Source organism: Podarcis pityusensis (assembly GCF_964106645.2).
Source record: "Podarcis pityusensis genome assembly, chromosome: Z".
NCBI lineage: Eukaryota > Metazoa > Chordata > Lepidosauria > Squamata > Lacertidae > Podarcis > Podarcis pityusensis.
In genome coordinates this window covers 20,027,552-20,044,878 of record NC_138044.1, presented here as the reverse complement: position 1 = coordinate 20,044,878, position 17,327 = coordinate 20,027,552, and the positions used below count along the sequence as shown (strand labels likewise).

Here is a 17,327-nt window from a genome sequence, read left to right as displayed (position 1 = left end):
AGACCCCTACCCCACCCCACCCGAGTGTCTAGGCTACAATTTGCAGGCAGCCCAGGCGGTGAGGTGGAAACCCTAGTTCTGCCCCAGGAGGCAGATGTCCTTGAGCCCAGGCAAGGGTGAGGTGCAGCCAGCAGGCAAGAGGCAGCACCAAGGAGTCTGGGAGGTCTAGTGGAGAGAAGGACAGATGGAAGGTAGGGAGAGACCATCTGCACCATTCTCCTCACACACAAGCACAAGCATCCAAGCCCCTTTCCTTACCGAAGAATTGCTAAAACAAAAAACAACTTTATTTACCGTATTTTTTGCACCATAACACTCACTTTTTTCCTCTTAGAAAGTAAGGGGAAATGTCTGTGCGTGATATGGAGGGAATGCCAACGGGTGGCATGCCTACGGATTTTCCTCCTCTAAAAACTACGTGTGTGTTATGGTCGGGTGCGTGTTATAGAGCGAAAAATACGGTATTTTTATTATTTAATTAAACTTGAATACTGGCCTTCATTTGAAGATCCCAGAGTAGTTCGCAGCATAAAATTACACGAATATATCTTGTAAATAATCTTAAAAATTTTATGCCACTTGATTGTTAAAAAGCCTCAAAGTGGTTTACAAAATAAATAACATTCAAAAATATTACAGAATAAAACATCCAAAAATGCTAAAACCAGCAATAAACTACAAACACATCAACTTTCTAAATTTCTCAACAGGCTTTCCTATATGTTTTTAGCTGGCACCAAAAAGAGTAGGCAGGGAATTCTCAAGATGCTGCCACACTAAAATACTTTTTGAAGGGAGGGTGGAAATAAGGGGAAGTGCTCCCCTGCTCAGAAAAGCACCCCAAGGTGGTTTGAGCATGTTCGATGGCCACAGATTGTTGACTGGCTGTATTTGGGGGAGCGGAACAAAAACTGAAGGGTGGGGAAGTAGTTGGAGCCCTGAATAGAAGTATTACACACTGCAACGTTTTGCTGCAGGTGCTCCTTATTGGAGATTTAATCATTTATTATCATCCCACCTTTCCTCCAGGGAGCTCAGTGTACATGGTTCTCCCCCTCCTCATTCAATCATCCCAACTACCGTGTGAGGCAGCTTAGGCTCAGAGTGAGTGACTGGCACCCAAGGCCACCCAGTGAACTGTCGCGCAGCGGTAAATTAATCAACGCAGAGTCTTCTTCATAAACAGAATTAAACTTTAATGAAGAAAATTAACTTGTTCATAAACAGCATAGTTAAAGAGCATACACAGAGTGCTCATAGTAGCTATCTGACTCTTCACAGAGGCGTAGTCTTAACTACTGATTAACTAGAGTCCTGGAGCCACTCTTGTCTGCCTTAGATTTACATTCACAGTAACCCATTACAACAGCAGCACAGATACTACACTGGGCCTGCCTGCAAACAGGCTACAAATTTATAGAGAGAATGAGTGATCCTGTAGATAAATTACAATGATTCAGCAGTTTGCTTTTAACAATTATCAGTTTTCAGGCTTGAATGATTGTGTAGGCCTTGTAGGCCTTGTGTTACTTATTCTGCTCTCAAGAACCTTTGTCTCATGACATGAGCCTCATGTCCAAGCGGAGAATTCAGCCCTGGTCTTTCCTAGGTCCTAGTATGACATACTGACTCTGATGTCACATTGGAGCACAACTGGACTAATGCTTCTGCTGGCAAATGGTGCACACTTCTTCACCTTGTGTGGCATCGTCAGTCTTGGCTACGAGGTTCCAAACATCACTCTCCTGATAAGGGGAAAAATAAACAAGTCAGCTAGTAGGAAATACTTGCAGGGCAATCTTGTCAACATCACTCTGTCAGCACTAGGGGTGGGCAAATCTTTCTTTTTTGGTTTCATTCTGTTTCCTCTTTATTCCAAGTTCAGTTCTCAACACTTTGAATGTTTGTGTATATATACACACACACCCCTCAGGAAAACTCAAGTGTTTTAGTGCAACTTCTTCCCATTATTCCCATTTGTATATGACTAACACACGTTATTGCAGAACAATTTCCTCTTAGTACAATGCATTTTTGCACCTGACTTTCACCAATACACACAATTTTATTCATGATTTATGCTGGTATGTGCTTTTTTGCACACATCACTTAGCTAGAGAAGTCCAGGTTTTGGAGGATGGCTGTTTCGGTTTTGAAACCTGTGTGTGAGGCAGGTTTAAATCAAGTTTCTCCTCTGTCCCTAATCAGCATCCATTCTTACAGAGGCAGAGTGGGTGCCATGTGGCACCTGTAGGAGTGGGAAATCAGGAGCAGACTTGCCTCCCAAAACACTTCTGTATGTGCCTAACCCAACTGACATTCATAGCGTTAACAGGTATAGTGACTGAGATGCTCACAGAACTGTAGAGTCATCTAGTCCAACCTCCTGCAAAGTTGCTTATATGCTGTTCAGCTTTGGACCATTATTTGCTTTGAGCACAACTTTAGAAAAGTGGCAAAGAAGTATTTAAGTACTATATGAAGCCCATACCTGCTAAGGACTAATGTATGTGCACGATCACCTTACACCATGTACACCCGCTCAACCCAGTTAACAGTCGAGCATTCTAAAACTAAAGTGGTGATTTTGGGGAATAAGAGAAAACCTCACAGATGGAGTTCGGAGAATAAACCCATTGAACAACAACGCTATTATAAATACCTGGGCTTGGGTTTTAATTCGAAATTGTCCTGGAAGCCACACCTCCTTGCAGCTAAACTGAAATCCTCTCACTTGATTCATTCTTTATTACGGTTTGCGGAGGTCAGGGGCGGGAGTTTAGTTGCCCCCACAGTTAAGGTATTTCAAAAGAAGATTGTGCCACAATTATTGCACGGTGCAGAGATTTGGGGATATAGATATAGTAATGTCCTCCCGTTAGAAGTGGTGCAGAACTCTTTCCTGAAATCACTGTTGATTGTTCCCAAAGGTATACCTGCCCCCTTTTTAAGAGCTGAAGCAGGGCTAATTTCCTTACAAACCAGTGTGCATGTAGCGCTAGCCCTATTCTGGCTGAAGTTGGCTAGCATGAGTAATACTAGGCTCCCTAAAAAATGCTTCCTAGAGCAATTGCAATCTATGCCGCGAAGCTCTTGAGCAAACTCCGTCAGTAAAGAGTCTCCATTATTATGGGTTTAATGTGGACTCCCTATCAAATTTTACCTCTAACAGAGTCAAACAACTCATCAAAGAAAATTTTTATTTAGTCTCTAAATGGAGGGACCTTCATTCACTGTCCCAGATGTCATATTCATCCTGGTATCCAATGTATAAAACATCTTTTGGGCCGGAGCAATACTTTATTAATCTCATGCTGGCACTACTTAGAAAAGCATTTACAGCTTTGTGTTTTCAGTGTATGCCCTCCGCATATCTAAAGGGAAGATTTAATAACACCCCTGTGTACCAAAGACTCTGCATCTGTGAGTTGGGAGATGCGGGGGATATTCAACAGTATTTGTTATGATGCTCTTTATATAAATCCCCTAGAAAAAAAATCCTTGATTACATTCTTTGTTCTCTCTCCAACCGACCTCCCCTTGAGCAAATATCTATTTTGCTGGCTGGCAATAACATATTTATTACTGCACAGGTTGCAAAATTTGCCTTGGCTGCAAGTAAGCTGTGAGCTTAGCACCAATACAAGTATCATAAGGGGAAGTGAGAAGTAGAGTGCTTAACATATGTAAATGTGATTTTTGCATTATTGTATGTTTGCTTTGCTGTTGTTGCTGTTCAGTTTTAAATTAATTATTTGTATCCTACACATTGTGACCAATTGTAACGGCTTATAGCTTTTAACAATAAAGATTTCATTCATTCACCCACACAGCCATTGCCATTTGCAGAACCAGAACTGTTACAGGTGCCACAAAATACTTCTCTGCATTTGCCAGAAATCTATCCTTTTGTGTGCCAACATCTACACTTCAGAACTCCCTGCCTATTTACATCAAGCAGGTACTACTAGAAACATTTTTGTTTACACAAGCCTACCCTGATGTGCAGAATGCCGAGATGAGCTTTAATCTGGATTTCATTTTATCACTGATTATTTTCCATATTATTTTTAAACTGTAAGGTAAAGATAAAGGGACCCCTGACCATTAGGTCCAGTCGTGACCGACTCTGGGGTTGCGGCGCTCATCTCGCTTTATTGGCCAAGGGAGCCGGCGTACAGCTTCCGGGTCATGTGGCCAGCATGACTAAGCCGCTTCTGGCAAACCAGAGCAGCGCACGGAAACGCCGTTTACCTTCCCTCCGGAGTGGTACCTATTTATCTACTTGCATTTTGATGTGCTTTCGAACTGCTAGGTTGGCAGGAGCAGGGACTGAATAATGGGAGCTCACCCCATCACGGGGATTCAACCGCCGACCTTCTGATCAGCAAGTCCTAGGCTCTGTGGTTTAACCCACAGCACCACCCGCGTCCCTTTTTTAAACTGTATTTACCAGTAATCTCTCTTTTACTCTTTTCGTAAACAATTTGGTTTTTTACAGTCAAGTGGCCTATAGAAATCTGCACATCAAAACAGCCAGAATAATAATTAAAAAAAGGGCAGCCCCTTATTTTCCCTTCTATAGTTTTTTGCTCAAGAGCAGAGGAAGTTGGGTGACTAACCGGCTGCTCCCTGCTTTCAACTGTAAGGTTTTGGAAGGATGAAAAAGATTGAGGAGCGAGCCAAGCCTCTGTTTCTCGGCAGGCAGGACATTCAGGAGTTGTAGGGTTCAGCTCCAGCCCACTGCTGCTCCCTGCCTCAGCAGCCCCTTCCCCATGGTGATTCTCTTCTCTTATGGTGGCCAGGACGTCAGCCTGGGTGGAGAGGTTCTGCAGGTCCAGCTCTGTACACTCCACGGGGGCATGAGGCCAGTGGTCTAGCCTCTCCGTGGCACATGAGGAGACAGGGGCCACTGGGGGGCCACTGGGGGCTGCACCACAGTCCTGTCTAAGGTCTGTCAAGGAATAGTCGCTGTAGCCAGAGTCCCTGAAAAAGTGCTGGTGCTCCGCAAGGCTCCTGCCCAGAGGAGCTTGGTTGCTGGCAGGAATCACCTGAACAAAGTCCCGGTCGGGCTCCTGGAAGGGCCGGTGAACCCCAGGAACTCTTGAGACAAAGTGGACAGCTTCAGCCAGACCTTAAAAAATCAAGGGGAGGGGAAAAGAGACAATTTAAGAACATGGAGCAAGATGTTGTTTAGAATTATAGAACTGTAAGGTTGGGACCCTGAAGACTCATGCAGTCCCATTTTTTCCTGCAGTGCAGGAATCACAGCTAAAGATTCCCTGACAGAGGGCCACCCAACTTCCACTTAAAAACATCCAAGGAAGGACAGTCCATCACCTTCCAAGGGAGTCCATTCCATTGTCAAATGGCTCTTGCCCTCAGAAAATTCTTCCTGGTGTTTAGTCAAAATATCCTTTCTTGTAATTTAAATCCATTGGTTTGCATGCTCTCCTCCAGAGCAAGAGGAAATAAGCTTGCTCCCTCTTCCATGCGGCAGCTCTTCAGGTATTTGAATATGGCTTTCATAAATGCTGTTGAAATTAGGACCCCCCCAACCCCCTCTGCAAATCTCTCAATTTAAAGGCACTGGTTTCCTACAGCCACCTCTCCCTGGTCTCCCAGGAAAGGGAAGAGGAGAAGGCAAATCACCTCATGGATCTCTATGTAGCTAATTCCTCCTCCCAACACCAATGGATTTTCCCTCTGCCTTCCCAAATTGGCAACAGTCTCAACTGTACCTTTGCAAATGAAAAAAAAAAAGCTATTCAAAGCAATGGGTCTTCCTGATCATGCTTCCCTTTCCTTGAGCTTCTTCTAATCCAGGGGTACACAAACTGCAACCCCCCGGCAAGATTTTTCTGGACTACAACTCTCATCAGCCCCAGCCAGCATAGCATGTGGTCAGGGATGATAGGAGGTGTAGCCCAACAACATCTGGAGGGCCGCAGGTTGTGCACCCCTGTTCTAAACTAAGAAGGCCAAATTACTGTTGGCTTCTCTCGCAGGCTGTCATTTGCATCTCACCCTCATGATCCTGCCGATCTTTTGGTCATAAGGGCCCTGCTGGATCAAGCCAATGGCCCATCTAGTCCAGTGTCTTGTCCTCACAGTGAATGCCGCAAAGAGAAACTCACAAGGAGTCCCTGAGCACAAGAAGCCTTTCCTCTCTTGCAGCTTCCAGCAACTGGAATTCAGAAGAACTGCTGCCTGCAACTATAGCAGTAGAGCACAGCCATCATGGCTAGTAGCCATTGATAGCTTTCTCCTCCTCCATTATTTGCCCAATCCTTTTTTTAAAACCATCCAAGTTGGTGACCACCATTGCCTTCTGTGGCAGGGAGTTCCAAAGTTCAACTGTGTAGCATGAAGAAGCCCCTTTTCTTTTATCTGTCCTGAATCTTCAAACATTCAGCTACATTGGATGTCCGAAAGTTCTATTGTTAAGCATGCTAGATTCCTGTGTTTGAATAAGATCCTAAGTATTTGGATACATGAACTATATTGCTTAAAGAAACGGAGACGGAGAGACAGAGACAGAGAGAGAGAGAGAAAGATGGAGAAACCACAATTCCTTCACCGCCCACCCCCTCTGGGCCTCAGAGCATCACCATTAGAGTATTACCTTCCTGTGGCCTTTGCCAAGGACTCAAACGCTTGATGGCTACAGAGAAGGAGTTGGACAGGAACGTGCGGCAAGGGAAGCCAGCAGACATGGCAGAATCTTGAAATGTCTCCTCCTGGTCAGATAAATCCTGACTACTCTGGCACGCTTGAAAGATAAAAAAGATACAGAGGAAAAACACTGTCAACACACACACCTAGTCATCAGCGATGTAAGGAATAAAAAAAACAGGAATATCAGCCTTGCAAGTAAGTCTTCATACACTGAGAAACTGATACTATATAGCCAGGGACATGGGTGGTGCTGTGGTCTAAACCACTGAGCCTCTTGGGCTTGCCGATCAGAAGGTTGGCGGTTCGAATCTGCACGACGGAGTGAGCTCCCATTGCTCTGTCCCAGCTCCTGCCCACCTAGCAGTTCGAAAGCACACCAATGCAAGTAGCTAAATAGGTACTGCTGTGGCAGGAAGGTAAATGGCATTTCCGTGTGCTCTGGTTTCCGTCACGGTGTTCCGTTGCACCAGAAGCAGTTTAGTCATGCTGGCCACATGACCCAGAAAGCTGCCTGGACAAATGCTGGCTCCCTCGGCCTGAAGCAAGGTGAGCACCACACCTCATAGTCACCTTTGGCTGGACTTAACCGTCCAGGAGTCCTTTACCTTTTTACCTTGACTACATAGCCATGATGCGAGTCAGTGTACTGTGGTGGATACAGCACTGGGCTAGGACTTTTGGGGACTTTTGAATCCCCACTCGGCCATGTGAAGGCCACTGGGTGAGACTTTTGGGTCCAATTGCTGTTTCTCTGTGTCTAACCTACCTCACAGGGTTGTTGGATTAAGTGAGGAGGAAGGAGAACTGCATGTGCCACCTTAAGCTCCATGGAGAAAAGGGTGGGATATAAATTCAGTAAATAAAACAAATGTGTGTTTTATTAATCCCACCTGACCACATTCTGACTATCCACAGAGCTTGTCAAAAAAGGAAAAGAACCAGTCCAGTTATTATTGTGATTGGTAATTAATTACCTATTATAAAGTAAGGACATATGTAACTTAGGACAACCTAGCACCTTTCTTTTATTACAACTCAGTTATTATTACATAATAAGAAAAGCACTGCTCAAACTATAGAAAGCACTTCACAATTAGCATTTTCCTTTTTACAACAGCCCAACGAGATATGCACCTATTATGCCCATTTTTGCAAATGTGGAAACTGAGGACAAAAAGCAGTAACTTGTACCAAGCATCCAGAGGGGATGTGCAAAGAATAGGTCCTCTGGGTCCCACTAGCCTGCTAGCTACTCTCCATTCTACCTGCTCACACCACACTTAGGAAGTTTAAAGAGCCCTGGGGTAAGAGACACAATTATGGGGCTGTCTAGGATGGTGCAGAAAAGTGGGGAAGGGTGTAGTCAACAGCAAGAAATGCCAAAGGAAGTGGAGAAAGCAATAGAACATATTCTGTAGAAGTGAAAAAACCTCTTGAGAGGTGAGACCTCTCAGCAGGACCAGTGAACCACATCAGTGGCCCATCTCACCCAGCATCCTGTTCTCACAGTGGCCAACGAGAGGCCCCTAAAAGGAAGCCCACAAGCAGGACCTGAGCACAAGGGGACCCTCCCCACCCTCCTGCTATTCAGAAGCATGACTGCCTCTGACTGTGGAGGCAGAGCCACCATGGCTAGCAGCCACTGGAACGGAAGGGAGTAAGAGTTTCTGCACAGGACTGACTCACCATGCTGGCAGTGGTTCTTCCAGATCCGTTTGCAGTAGAGGATGGTGACGGTCACCAGTGCCAACCCAGTGATGATAAATGTGGTGAGGGTCAGCACCACAAAGAGCAGGTCCTGAGTAGCAGGTATGGGATACTTCACCGGCACTATGCTCTCTTCGGAGTCACCTGCAGACGCATCAGTGAGGAATGAACAGCCACAGATGCTTCAGTTTGCTCATTAGTAAGGTCACAGATCCCAGTTGCCCTTCAGTAAGCATATTGACTGGGCAGGAAATGCAAAAAGGGGGGGGCTGCATCTTTCCAGACTGCAAAACTGAAATTCGTTGCAGCCCTCCATCTCAGAAGGTTTGCAGAAACAGTGGCGTAGCGTGGGTTGTCAGCACCCGGGGCAAGGCAAGTAATTTGCGCCCCCTAACCCGTGGATTTGCGCCCCCTAACCCTAACCCCCAGATGTTGCGCCCAGTGCGGCTGGCCCCCCCTGCACCCCCCACGCTACGCCACTGTGCAGAAAACAAAACATTGAAGGAATTGGCAGGGCCACCCAGCAGGAGATGAGCTTCTTTACTTCAGGGTGCATTAATCTGCAGGCATGAGGAGGCGGCGGCAAAAAACCCTTTCAGTGAGGACATGTGTTGCTTCTATGGGTCAACAGCTGCTAAAAGCTCCAAGCTCCATCTATGGAACTCCCTGCACTGAAGGGGACAAGGGAGAGTTAGGGCCCAATAAAGTGCAACGTACTGTGTGGCGTAGTGGTTAGAGTGTCAGACTAGGACCTGGGAAAAGACCAGGTTTCATATCCCACACTTGGCCATGAAACTCACTGCGTGAGACGTTGGGGGTCAGTCACTGCTTCTCAGACTAAACTACCTCACAGGGCTGTGGTGGGGATTTCATAAGAGAACTGTCTATACGCCACCTTGAGCTCTTTGGAGAAAAAGATGGGATATAGAAATACAACAAGTAACCTGAAAATAGATAGGGCTTCTAAAACAACGCTGTTATAATTTTACACAAGTAGAAACTGTGGTCTTGGATACAGCAAAAATAGCTTGCGAGAGGGTAATGGTCTGAGTCGGGTTTCCAGGGGCATGATTTATAGTCTCAGTGAAACTTCAGTGATTTCTTCACTTGACCAGCAGAATAAGTTATGCAAAATGTGAAATTTGAAATACGTGCATAAATTGATACAGATTGTAGAATCTTGCGTTCCCTGCCCCCACCCCCTTAGTATGGAACTTCTTTCTTTTAAAGCATTTTTTCCCTCGCTGCTGCAGTTGAAACAGTTCTAGAATGAAGTGGCATGATGAAATTGCAATCTGAATTGGGGGAAACAGATGGGCAAAAGACCTAGCAGGTACTTACAGTCTAGCTCAGAGGAGGGGGTCCGCCTTGTGCAAGGAATGCATTCCTGAGCCCTGTCCCCTCCAATTTGAATTTTCCTGTAGAAACTGTCAAGAGGAAGAAAAATGGAGCAGACAAGTTATGAGAGCCATATGTACCAAAAGAACCTGAGTGACAGAGGATGCTCTGTGCAGTGGTCATTAGCTCAAAGCCCCCATTGCTGCTGTTTAAGTATTTTTCCAACACTGGCTCTCTGTGTCCCTCAACACTGCAGTGCTAAGGACCAATCCATGCACTCAAATTGTTCCCAAGGCACAATTACTACATCCAATGCTGGGTGAATCAATTGGACGAATGCTTCACCATGCACCCAGTTCATGTTCAGTTGCACCAAAACACAAACCAGTGGACAGAGCTACTCTGATGAGAATTTTTTATTTATTTCATAAAGTTTATACACTGCTTGACTGGAAAAACAACCACCTCAAAGCAGTTCACGAAGAGAACAATATAATTATCTTCAAAAAAACAACTCTTTCAAACATTTAGAAGATAAAAATAAGCAATTAACAAAAAACAAAAAAAAAAAACCCACCAACGGTTTAAAACAGACATCAACTTTTTAAGCATCTGGACATTTTGCCTAAACAAAAATGTTTTCAGCAGCTGCTGAAAAGAGTACAGTGAAGGTGTCCCTCTGATGTCAACAGGCAAGGAGTTCCAGTGTTGGTGCTGCTGCACTAAAAGATTGAATTCTTACAAATGTGAAATGGGTATTATGTGGCACTTGTAAGAATGCCAGTTTCACAGGTCCTGTGTTGCTCTTGGAGTTCACCTTGTACTTACCCAGGGTAACACTCTCCACAGGCTGCATTCAAGATGGAGGAGCAGTTGTGTCTCTGGATCCGGTTGAGGAGACTGCATGAGACGCAGGGCTTGCAGCCAAGGTGGCTCAAGTTGTTCTTGAACCTCCTGGGCGGGCATGGAACACAATGGGCACTTCCCCCTTCACCATAACCACACTCCTGTCGAAACACAGGAACAAAGCCATTGACTGTAGCTGCAGCCTGAGACCGTGTCCCCCCCACCAAAAAAGAGCCAGATGAAATGCCACAGGCAGAAGGTTTGGCATCCTTTTCTAAGTTGTTTTTTCCCCTTCTTCTTAACTATCCGTTTCTAAAATACATATAACAAGCAATCCCCATGTACCTACTGCTACCCAATAAAAATTCAATAATTATACAATGTAAATGACACGGTTAAACACAGTTTGTAAATAGATCCGAATTCATTGCATCCGTTAGGGGTCTTCTACCTGAACCGGTATGGCATACTGGTTAGAGTGCTAGACTAGGACCTGGGACACCAGGGATCAAATGCTACCTCAGCCTGGAAGCTCACGGAATGGCCTTGGGAGCTAGTCACTGCCTCCCAGACTATGCCACCTCAAAACATTGTTATGGGGATTAAATGGGGAGAAGTAGTACGTAAACTGCCTTGGGCTCCTTGGAGGAAAGGTGGGATACAAATGTAAACAAATAAATAAAAATAGTAATAGTAACAACAACAACAACAACAACAACAACATCAACAACGCTTCCATTTAACAGATTACACCAGTAATAGAAAGTAGAAACTTTGTTCTTCCTGCTGAATGCAGCTCTAATAATCCAGACCTGCATTTCCTCTAAGGACATGATTTAATTTCTACCCATTTGCAAAGCTAAGGTGAGGGTGAAGGAATGGGTTTCTGTGTAGCAAGTTTAAAACTGACTCAACCCCCCCCTTTTGTTCTTTCAAAAGAGAGCATTTTAAAATGCGTAAAACTTGAGCTGTTGAGCAAAAGCAAAATAAGGACACAATTGCACAAACAAGCTCTCTCCTTTATCAGTTACAGCAAGGGATGACCCTGACTCTTTAGGGGAACCAAGAAAACACGTCAATACTTTATCTTATGTGCTCACCACAAAATATGTAGGGACCGATGTCCGGGAAAAGAAACCCATTCCTTCAAGGGAATGCCTCTGTATAAGCCAGTGTGATTTATAGATCTGTGGACTCCACTTATGTGGGTTCCCAGCAGCTGTTCCTATTCCAATCAAATAAGAGCTGTCTCCAATATCATAACTGGAGTGATCAATTGAAAAAAATCTTCTACACCAGGAATCTCTAACCGGCATCCCACAGCCAGTGGTGTAATGTGTGTGTGGTGGTGGGGGGCATGGTCCCAGACACAAAATTCTGAGGGGGTGCAACCAGGCACTCCCACAGGGATATCTGCCCCACCCTGGTGGGTGGCAGAGCAACTCAGGCCCATGGGGAGCTGGGCTCCATCTTTTGTGGGTAGGTGGTGCAGCACAGCCTCACTTGGCTCCAGTGGGATGGAGCACTCTGGCACCGACTTGCCCGTCCCAGGTGCTGGCAACCCACACTATGCTGCTGCCCAGAGCGGAGGGGGCCAAGCCCAGAAGGTATTATTGACAGCCCTGAACAGCTTCAGATTACCTTGGAAGGCTCCGTTCCAGGACCACATTTCAGACAAGGGCTGCATCTCCCCTGATCGTCCAGGTACTCATCCTGTTTGCATTTGAGTGGGTTGGCAGGCAACTGTGGTACCTGTCAGAAGGAAAAGAGCCTCTAAAGGTCTGCATTAACTTGCATCTGTCCTTAGCTTAAGGTTGTGATCTTTCCCAGGGACCTGGATGATTGTATTGCAAACGGAGTAAACAAAAACCAGCACAACAATCCTTTTTTCTTAGGGCTTAACTTCCTAAACTCCCAAAGTGCCTCTGCTTGAACCTGTTGCACACAGAAACTTCCAAATCACTGCAAGAGACACCTCTTGGTGCATAATGATGGAAACCCCACAACCATGGTACTGCTGAATATCAGTTATTTGGAGACCTGCAAAAGGGGCACTTTATACACGTCCTGCCTTCAAGAACACCCAGCTCATTACGTGCATAAGAAGACCCCTGCTGGATCAGGCCATGACTCATCTAGTCCAGCATCTGGTCCTCAGTGGCCAACCAGATGCCCAAATGGGAAGCCCACAAGCAGGAAACGAGCATGAGCCCTTTCTCCTCCCGTGGTTTCCATCAACTGGCATTCAGAAGCATTGCTGCCTCCAGCTATGGCGGCAGAGCAGAGCCATCATGGCTATTAACCAACAATAGTCTTCTCCCTCCAGAAGTTTGACTAATCCTCTTTTAAAACCATCCAAGTTTGTGGCCATCACTGGCTCCTAGGGGACTGAGTTCCATAGTTTCACTATGCGCTGAATGAAAAGAGACTTCCATTTATCTGTCCTGAATCTTCCAACATTCAGTTGCATTGGATGCTCACGACTTCTAGCGTTATGAGAGAGGGAGAACTTTTCTCCATGCCATGTACCATTTTATAAACTTCAATCATGTTCCCTCTTACAGTCATACCTCGGGTTGAAATAGCTTCAGGTTAAGCATTTTCGGGTTGCACTCTGTGGCAACCCAGAAGTAACGGAGCGCGTTACTTCCGGGTTTCGCCGCTCACACATGCGCAGATGCTCAAAATGACATCACATGCATGCGTGGAAGTGGTGAATTGCGACCCGCAGATGCACGGAAGCCGGTTGCATTTGCTTCAGGATGTGAACGGGGCTCCAGAACGGATCCTGTTCGCATCCAGAGGTACCACTGTACTTGCCTTTTCTCCAAACTGAAAGGTCCCCAACACACCAACCTTTCCTCCCAGGGGAGTCGCTCCACCCCCTTGATAATTTTGGTTGCCCTTTTTTTGAACCATCTCTACCACATCCTTTTTAGGTGAGGCAATTGGCACTGTACGGAGCATTTCAAATGTGATCCCACAGTATATTTGTATAAGATTTGTAATACTGGAAGTTTTCTTTTTTTCATGGCCTTTTGTAATGATGTTTCCCTTTTCCATGGCTGCCACACCCTGGGTTGACACTGCCGCTGAGCCTAACCTACATTGCAGGGCTGTTGTAAGGATATGAAATTTATATACTGCTCTCCATTAGAGGATCACAGAGTGGTTTTGTTATGTTGTGGGCGAACATGTCAGACAACACAGCGATTCTTTAAACAGCTCTTCTTTATTCAGATGCCAGAACAGAACTAGGCTGAGGAGCTCAGTCAGCCTGCTTATATAGAGCTCCAGAACAATGCAACTGTTGCCATTTTCTAATACTATCCAATCACTGAACGTCACTTTTCGATCCATCATTTGCATACAAAACTATCCAATCACTGACGTCACTTTTCGATCCTTCATTTGCTTAACTATCTACAGTATCCCCCTGCTGGCCCAGGGTGAGAACTTCAGTACATAACAGGTTTAATGTTTAAAAACACAAAAATACATGGCATGATAACAAACCAAAGGCTTGGGATAAGAGGAATAAATGAGGGAACAGGGAGTATCATGTACTCCTCCTTGAGCTCCTTAGGAGGAAAACATGGGATATAAAAGTACTCATCCCCATCCTCCTCCTAGTACAGTTTTAATACATTTGCGGTGTAATCCAATGCATCTCCAATCAGAAGTGAGTTCCACTGTGTTTAAATGGGACATTCCCAGGGTTGTTTGGTGGGGGGAGATTATAGCACCACAACCTTATTTTGGCTTTTCAGGAGCTTATCACCTCTGAAACGATATTCTAGCCCACTGATAGCTTTAGCTCTTATGAATTTCTCTAATCATTAGAGGCTGTGCTCTGTAACTCCCATAATGAAGATTTAAACACTTGCCCTCCCCTCAGCTTGACAGCGCAAGAGAGTTTTATGCAACGGAGCAGATAACAATGGAGAAGATTCTTACATTGGCAACAAACGCCACCATAAGCATCAGCCACACTTCCTTCTTCATCTCTAACGCAGCAGTTCCTCAGTCAGAAATGTAGCTGGCCAGGCACCCTTGTGAACTTCGTTCCTTAGGATCTAAACTATGAAAGAACAAAAAGGGGGAAAAGTGGGGGAGAGAATTAAGAATTAAGGTTTTTCCCAGACAGGGTGATCCCCCCCCAAAAGTCTCTTGCACCCTGAGATACAAAGCAACTTTGTTGTGACAAACAACTTTCAGCATCACAAATAGCTGTGCCATTCTTAATCCCTGCTCAAATTTTAGTTAGCAAGTCTCAACAAATGAAACTGATCTGTAGAAAATGTAACTTGAAAAAAGAGCCATTGCACATACTTTTGTAAACCAAGAAATCTTTCATAAAAATAGAGTTTTTAAAAAATTAGTTAGCAAGCCAGGAAGGAGCAAAGCATGCATTGGTTGCATTTTTTAAATTTAGGTAAAGATCACAGTTTAAATAAACTCACATCTATTACTGCAGATAAGGAGAAACTGTTTAGTTCCCATTCACTACCAAGCTATCTATCAATCTACAGTGCATGATATAGTATTACAATCATGGCCTTGAGGATTTATCTCATTTTTCCTGTGACATGTTGTTACGAATTTATTATCCAGCCTTCACCCTAGGTCCCAGGGTAGGTCACAACAGGAAAATGCAGTATTCATTTGGAATATTGGTACTCAAAGTGTTTGGCAGACAGCCTAATTTGGAGGGGTGGGGATTCCATAAACTTTAAGTTTCCAAAGGGTCTAGTAAAAAAACCTTGATGCTACATCATGCTTTTTCTGGTATAATCTCCCTGTTTTCCTTTTCTAATAATTTTAAAACGTCAACAAAAGTTACATTTAAAAAAATATTTAAAACAGTTTTTAAAAACTTGCAATCACAAAAAAAAACACAGTTACAGATGGGTAGCCGTGTTGGTCTGCCATAGTCGAAATAAAAAAATTCCTTCCTGTAGCACCTTAAAGACCAACTAAGTTAGTTCTTGGTATAAGCTTTCGTGTGCATGCACACTTCAGTGTATCTGAAGAAGTGTGCATGCACACGAAAGCTTATACCAAGAACTAACTTAGTTGGTCTTTAAGGTGCTACAGGAAGGAATTTTTTTATTTCGAAAAAAAACACAGTTCTTGGCTCTGCTTCCGTGGCTTCCAAATTCGTGGTGAGCGCTTTTGTTGTCAACTAAACCCCACCATCTGTCATTCCAGGATCCGACCTGTCGGGTTCAAAGAGCCAGAAAGCCAATAAGTTCCCTGGAATGAAAGATTAAGACCCTCTCCTCCACCGACTCAACGCTGCAAGCCCGGGCTTGCCCAGCAGCCCAACCTCTAGGAGTCCACGTGGACCCGCTTCATCTCCCCTTCGCGTGGCTGCCCTCCAAGCCTGCAGCGCAGGGCTCGATTCCCGAAGAAGCCTGGCCGGGCTCCCAGCTTTAGGCGGCGGGGGCGGGATAGATTTCTTAAAAAGTGAGGGATGTCGAGAAGGCTCCTTTCTCCGTCCCTTTTTTCTTTCCTGCATTGCACGGGGTTGTCTATTTGGTCTTTGGGTCCCTTCGAACTGTTCATTTCTATGATTCTATGAAAGCAGTTCCTGCCTGCCCGCAACTCCGCTCCCTCCCCATACTTCTTCGGCTTGTTTTCCCCGTCTAGAAACCGGGAAAGCCAAAAACTTCCGTCTCTCCTTCCCACGCGAAGACAGGCAGGCAGGCTGTGGCGATATGCCTAGACGCGCCCGACGGGGTCTCAGCCAGAGCACCGTGTACACGTCCTGTAAACCCGCGGGCGCCCTTCGTACCCGATTACCTGGGGACACGCAGGACCAGCGAGTCAGCCCTCGAAGTCAAACCGAACCAACCCCAAGGCAGAGACTGAAGGTGGTGCGGCGCAGCTCCCCAGGCGCACACCTGTCAGACTGAACGCTTACCTGAACAGCAGCGAAGGATATATCTGCGGACTGCTGCATCCCGCGGCGGAGACAAATAGAGAGAGACTGCTCTCCCATTGGCTGACAGCTGAGCCGCTATACAGACTGCGCACCCGAGGGGTGGAGCTTACCGACCAATCAATGGAAGGCGAAGAGGCGAGATAAGAGAAGCCGCTCTCCCATTGGCTGTTGCCCAAGCCGCTATGCTGATTGAGCTTCCCGAGGGGCGTGGTTTACCGTGCACTCAATGGAAGGATAAGCTAGCTTGGTTCTTTATTACTTTATTATTATTATTACATTTTTATTGAATACAAAAAAAGAATATCAAATAAGAAAAGAAATAAAGAAACAAATTTCATACATATACACATGAGCAGAATTATTTATACATCTATAAAAGAAGAAGAAAAAAAGAAGAAAAGAAGAAAGAGAAGTTAAAAATAGAAATTTAGAAAATTGAAAAATGTTCACCATAAACAACAATTTCAGATCTATAATGGTAAAGGTAAAGGGACCCCTGACCATTAGGTCCAGTCAACTCTGGGGTTGCGGTGCTCATCTCGCTTTATTGGCCGAGGGAGCTGGCATACAGCTTCTGGGTCATGTGGCCAGCATGACTAAGCCGCTTCTGGCAAACCAGAGCAGCGCACGGAAACGCCATTTACCATCCTGCCGGAGCGGTACCTGTTTATCTACTTGCACTTTGACGTGCTTTCAAACTGCTAGGTTGGCAGGAGCAGGGACCCAACAACGGGAGCTCACCCCGTCGCGGGGATTCAAACCGCCAACCTTCTGATCGGCAAGCCCTAGGCTCTGTAGTTTAACCCATAGT

At 45.3% G+C, this 17,327-nt stretch overlaps 1 protein-coding gene across 5 annotated transcripts; it reads right to left on the bottom strand.

Moving 5' to 3' along the window:
- Window positions 1-1,172: 1,172 nt before the first annotated feature.
- On the bottom strand, window positions 1,173-16,599 carry EDA2R (ectodysplasin A2 receptor). Of its 5 annotated transcripts, none has more exons than XM_080989880.1 (9): window positions 16,496-16,599; window positions 14,527-14,650; window positions 12,211-12,321; window positions 10,552-10,730; window positions 9,727-9,812; window positions 8,365-8,529; window positions 6,626-6,772; window positions 4,623-5,134; window positions 1,173-1,745 (listed from the first exon to the last, which is right to left on the bottom strand). In XM_080989880.1, the coding sequence occupies exons 2-9, from the start codon at window positions 14,572-14,574 to the stop codon at window positions 1,659-1,661; spliced, it is 1,335 nt and encodes a 444-aa protein (XP_080846006.1). In that variant the 5' UTR covers window positions 14,575-14,650; window positions 16,496-16,599; the 3' UTR covers window positions 1,173-1,658. The 5 variants fall into 5 exon arrangements, with proteins under 5 accessions (XP_080846006.1, XP_080846008.1, XP_080846005.1 ...); XM_080989882.1 differs by having other exon boundaries at window positions 14,527-14,645; window positions 16,496-16,561; XM_080989879.1 differs by having other exon boundaries at window positions 16,375-16,534.
- Between the last annotated feature and the right edge of the window lie 728 nt (window positions 16,600-17,327).

What these genes read in the sequence shown, in the direction of transcription:
- EDA2R (XM_080989880.1), bottom strand. Translation starts at nt 14,574, where the DNA reads ATGAAGAAGGAAGTGTGGCTGATGCTTATGGTGGCGTTTGTTGCCAAT. An exon ending in TGGTGGCGTTTGTTGCCAAT is followed by an intron (nt 12,322 to 14,526) that starts GTAAGAATCTTC and finishes TCCTTCTGACAG; the next exon opens with GTACCACAGTTGCCTGCCAA. An exon ending in TGTGGAGAGTGTTACCCTGG is followed by an intron (nt 9,813 to 10,551) that starts GTAAGTACAAGG and finishes TCCTCTTGACAG; the next exon opens with TTTCTACAGGAAAATTCAAA.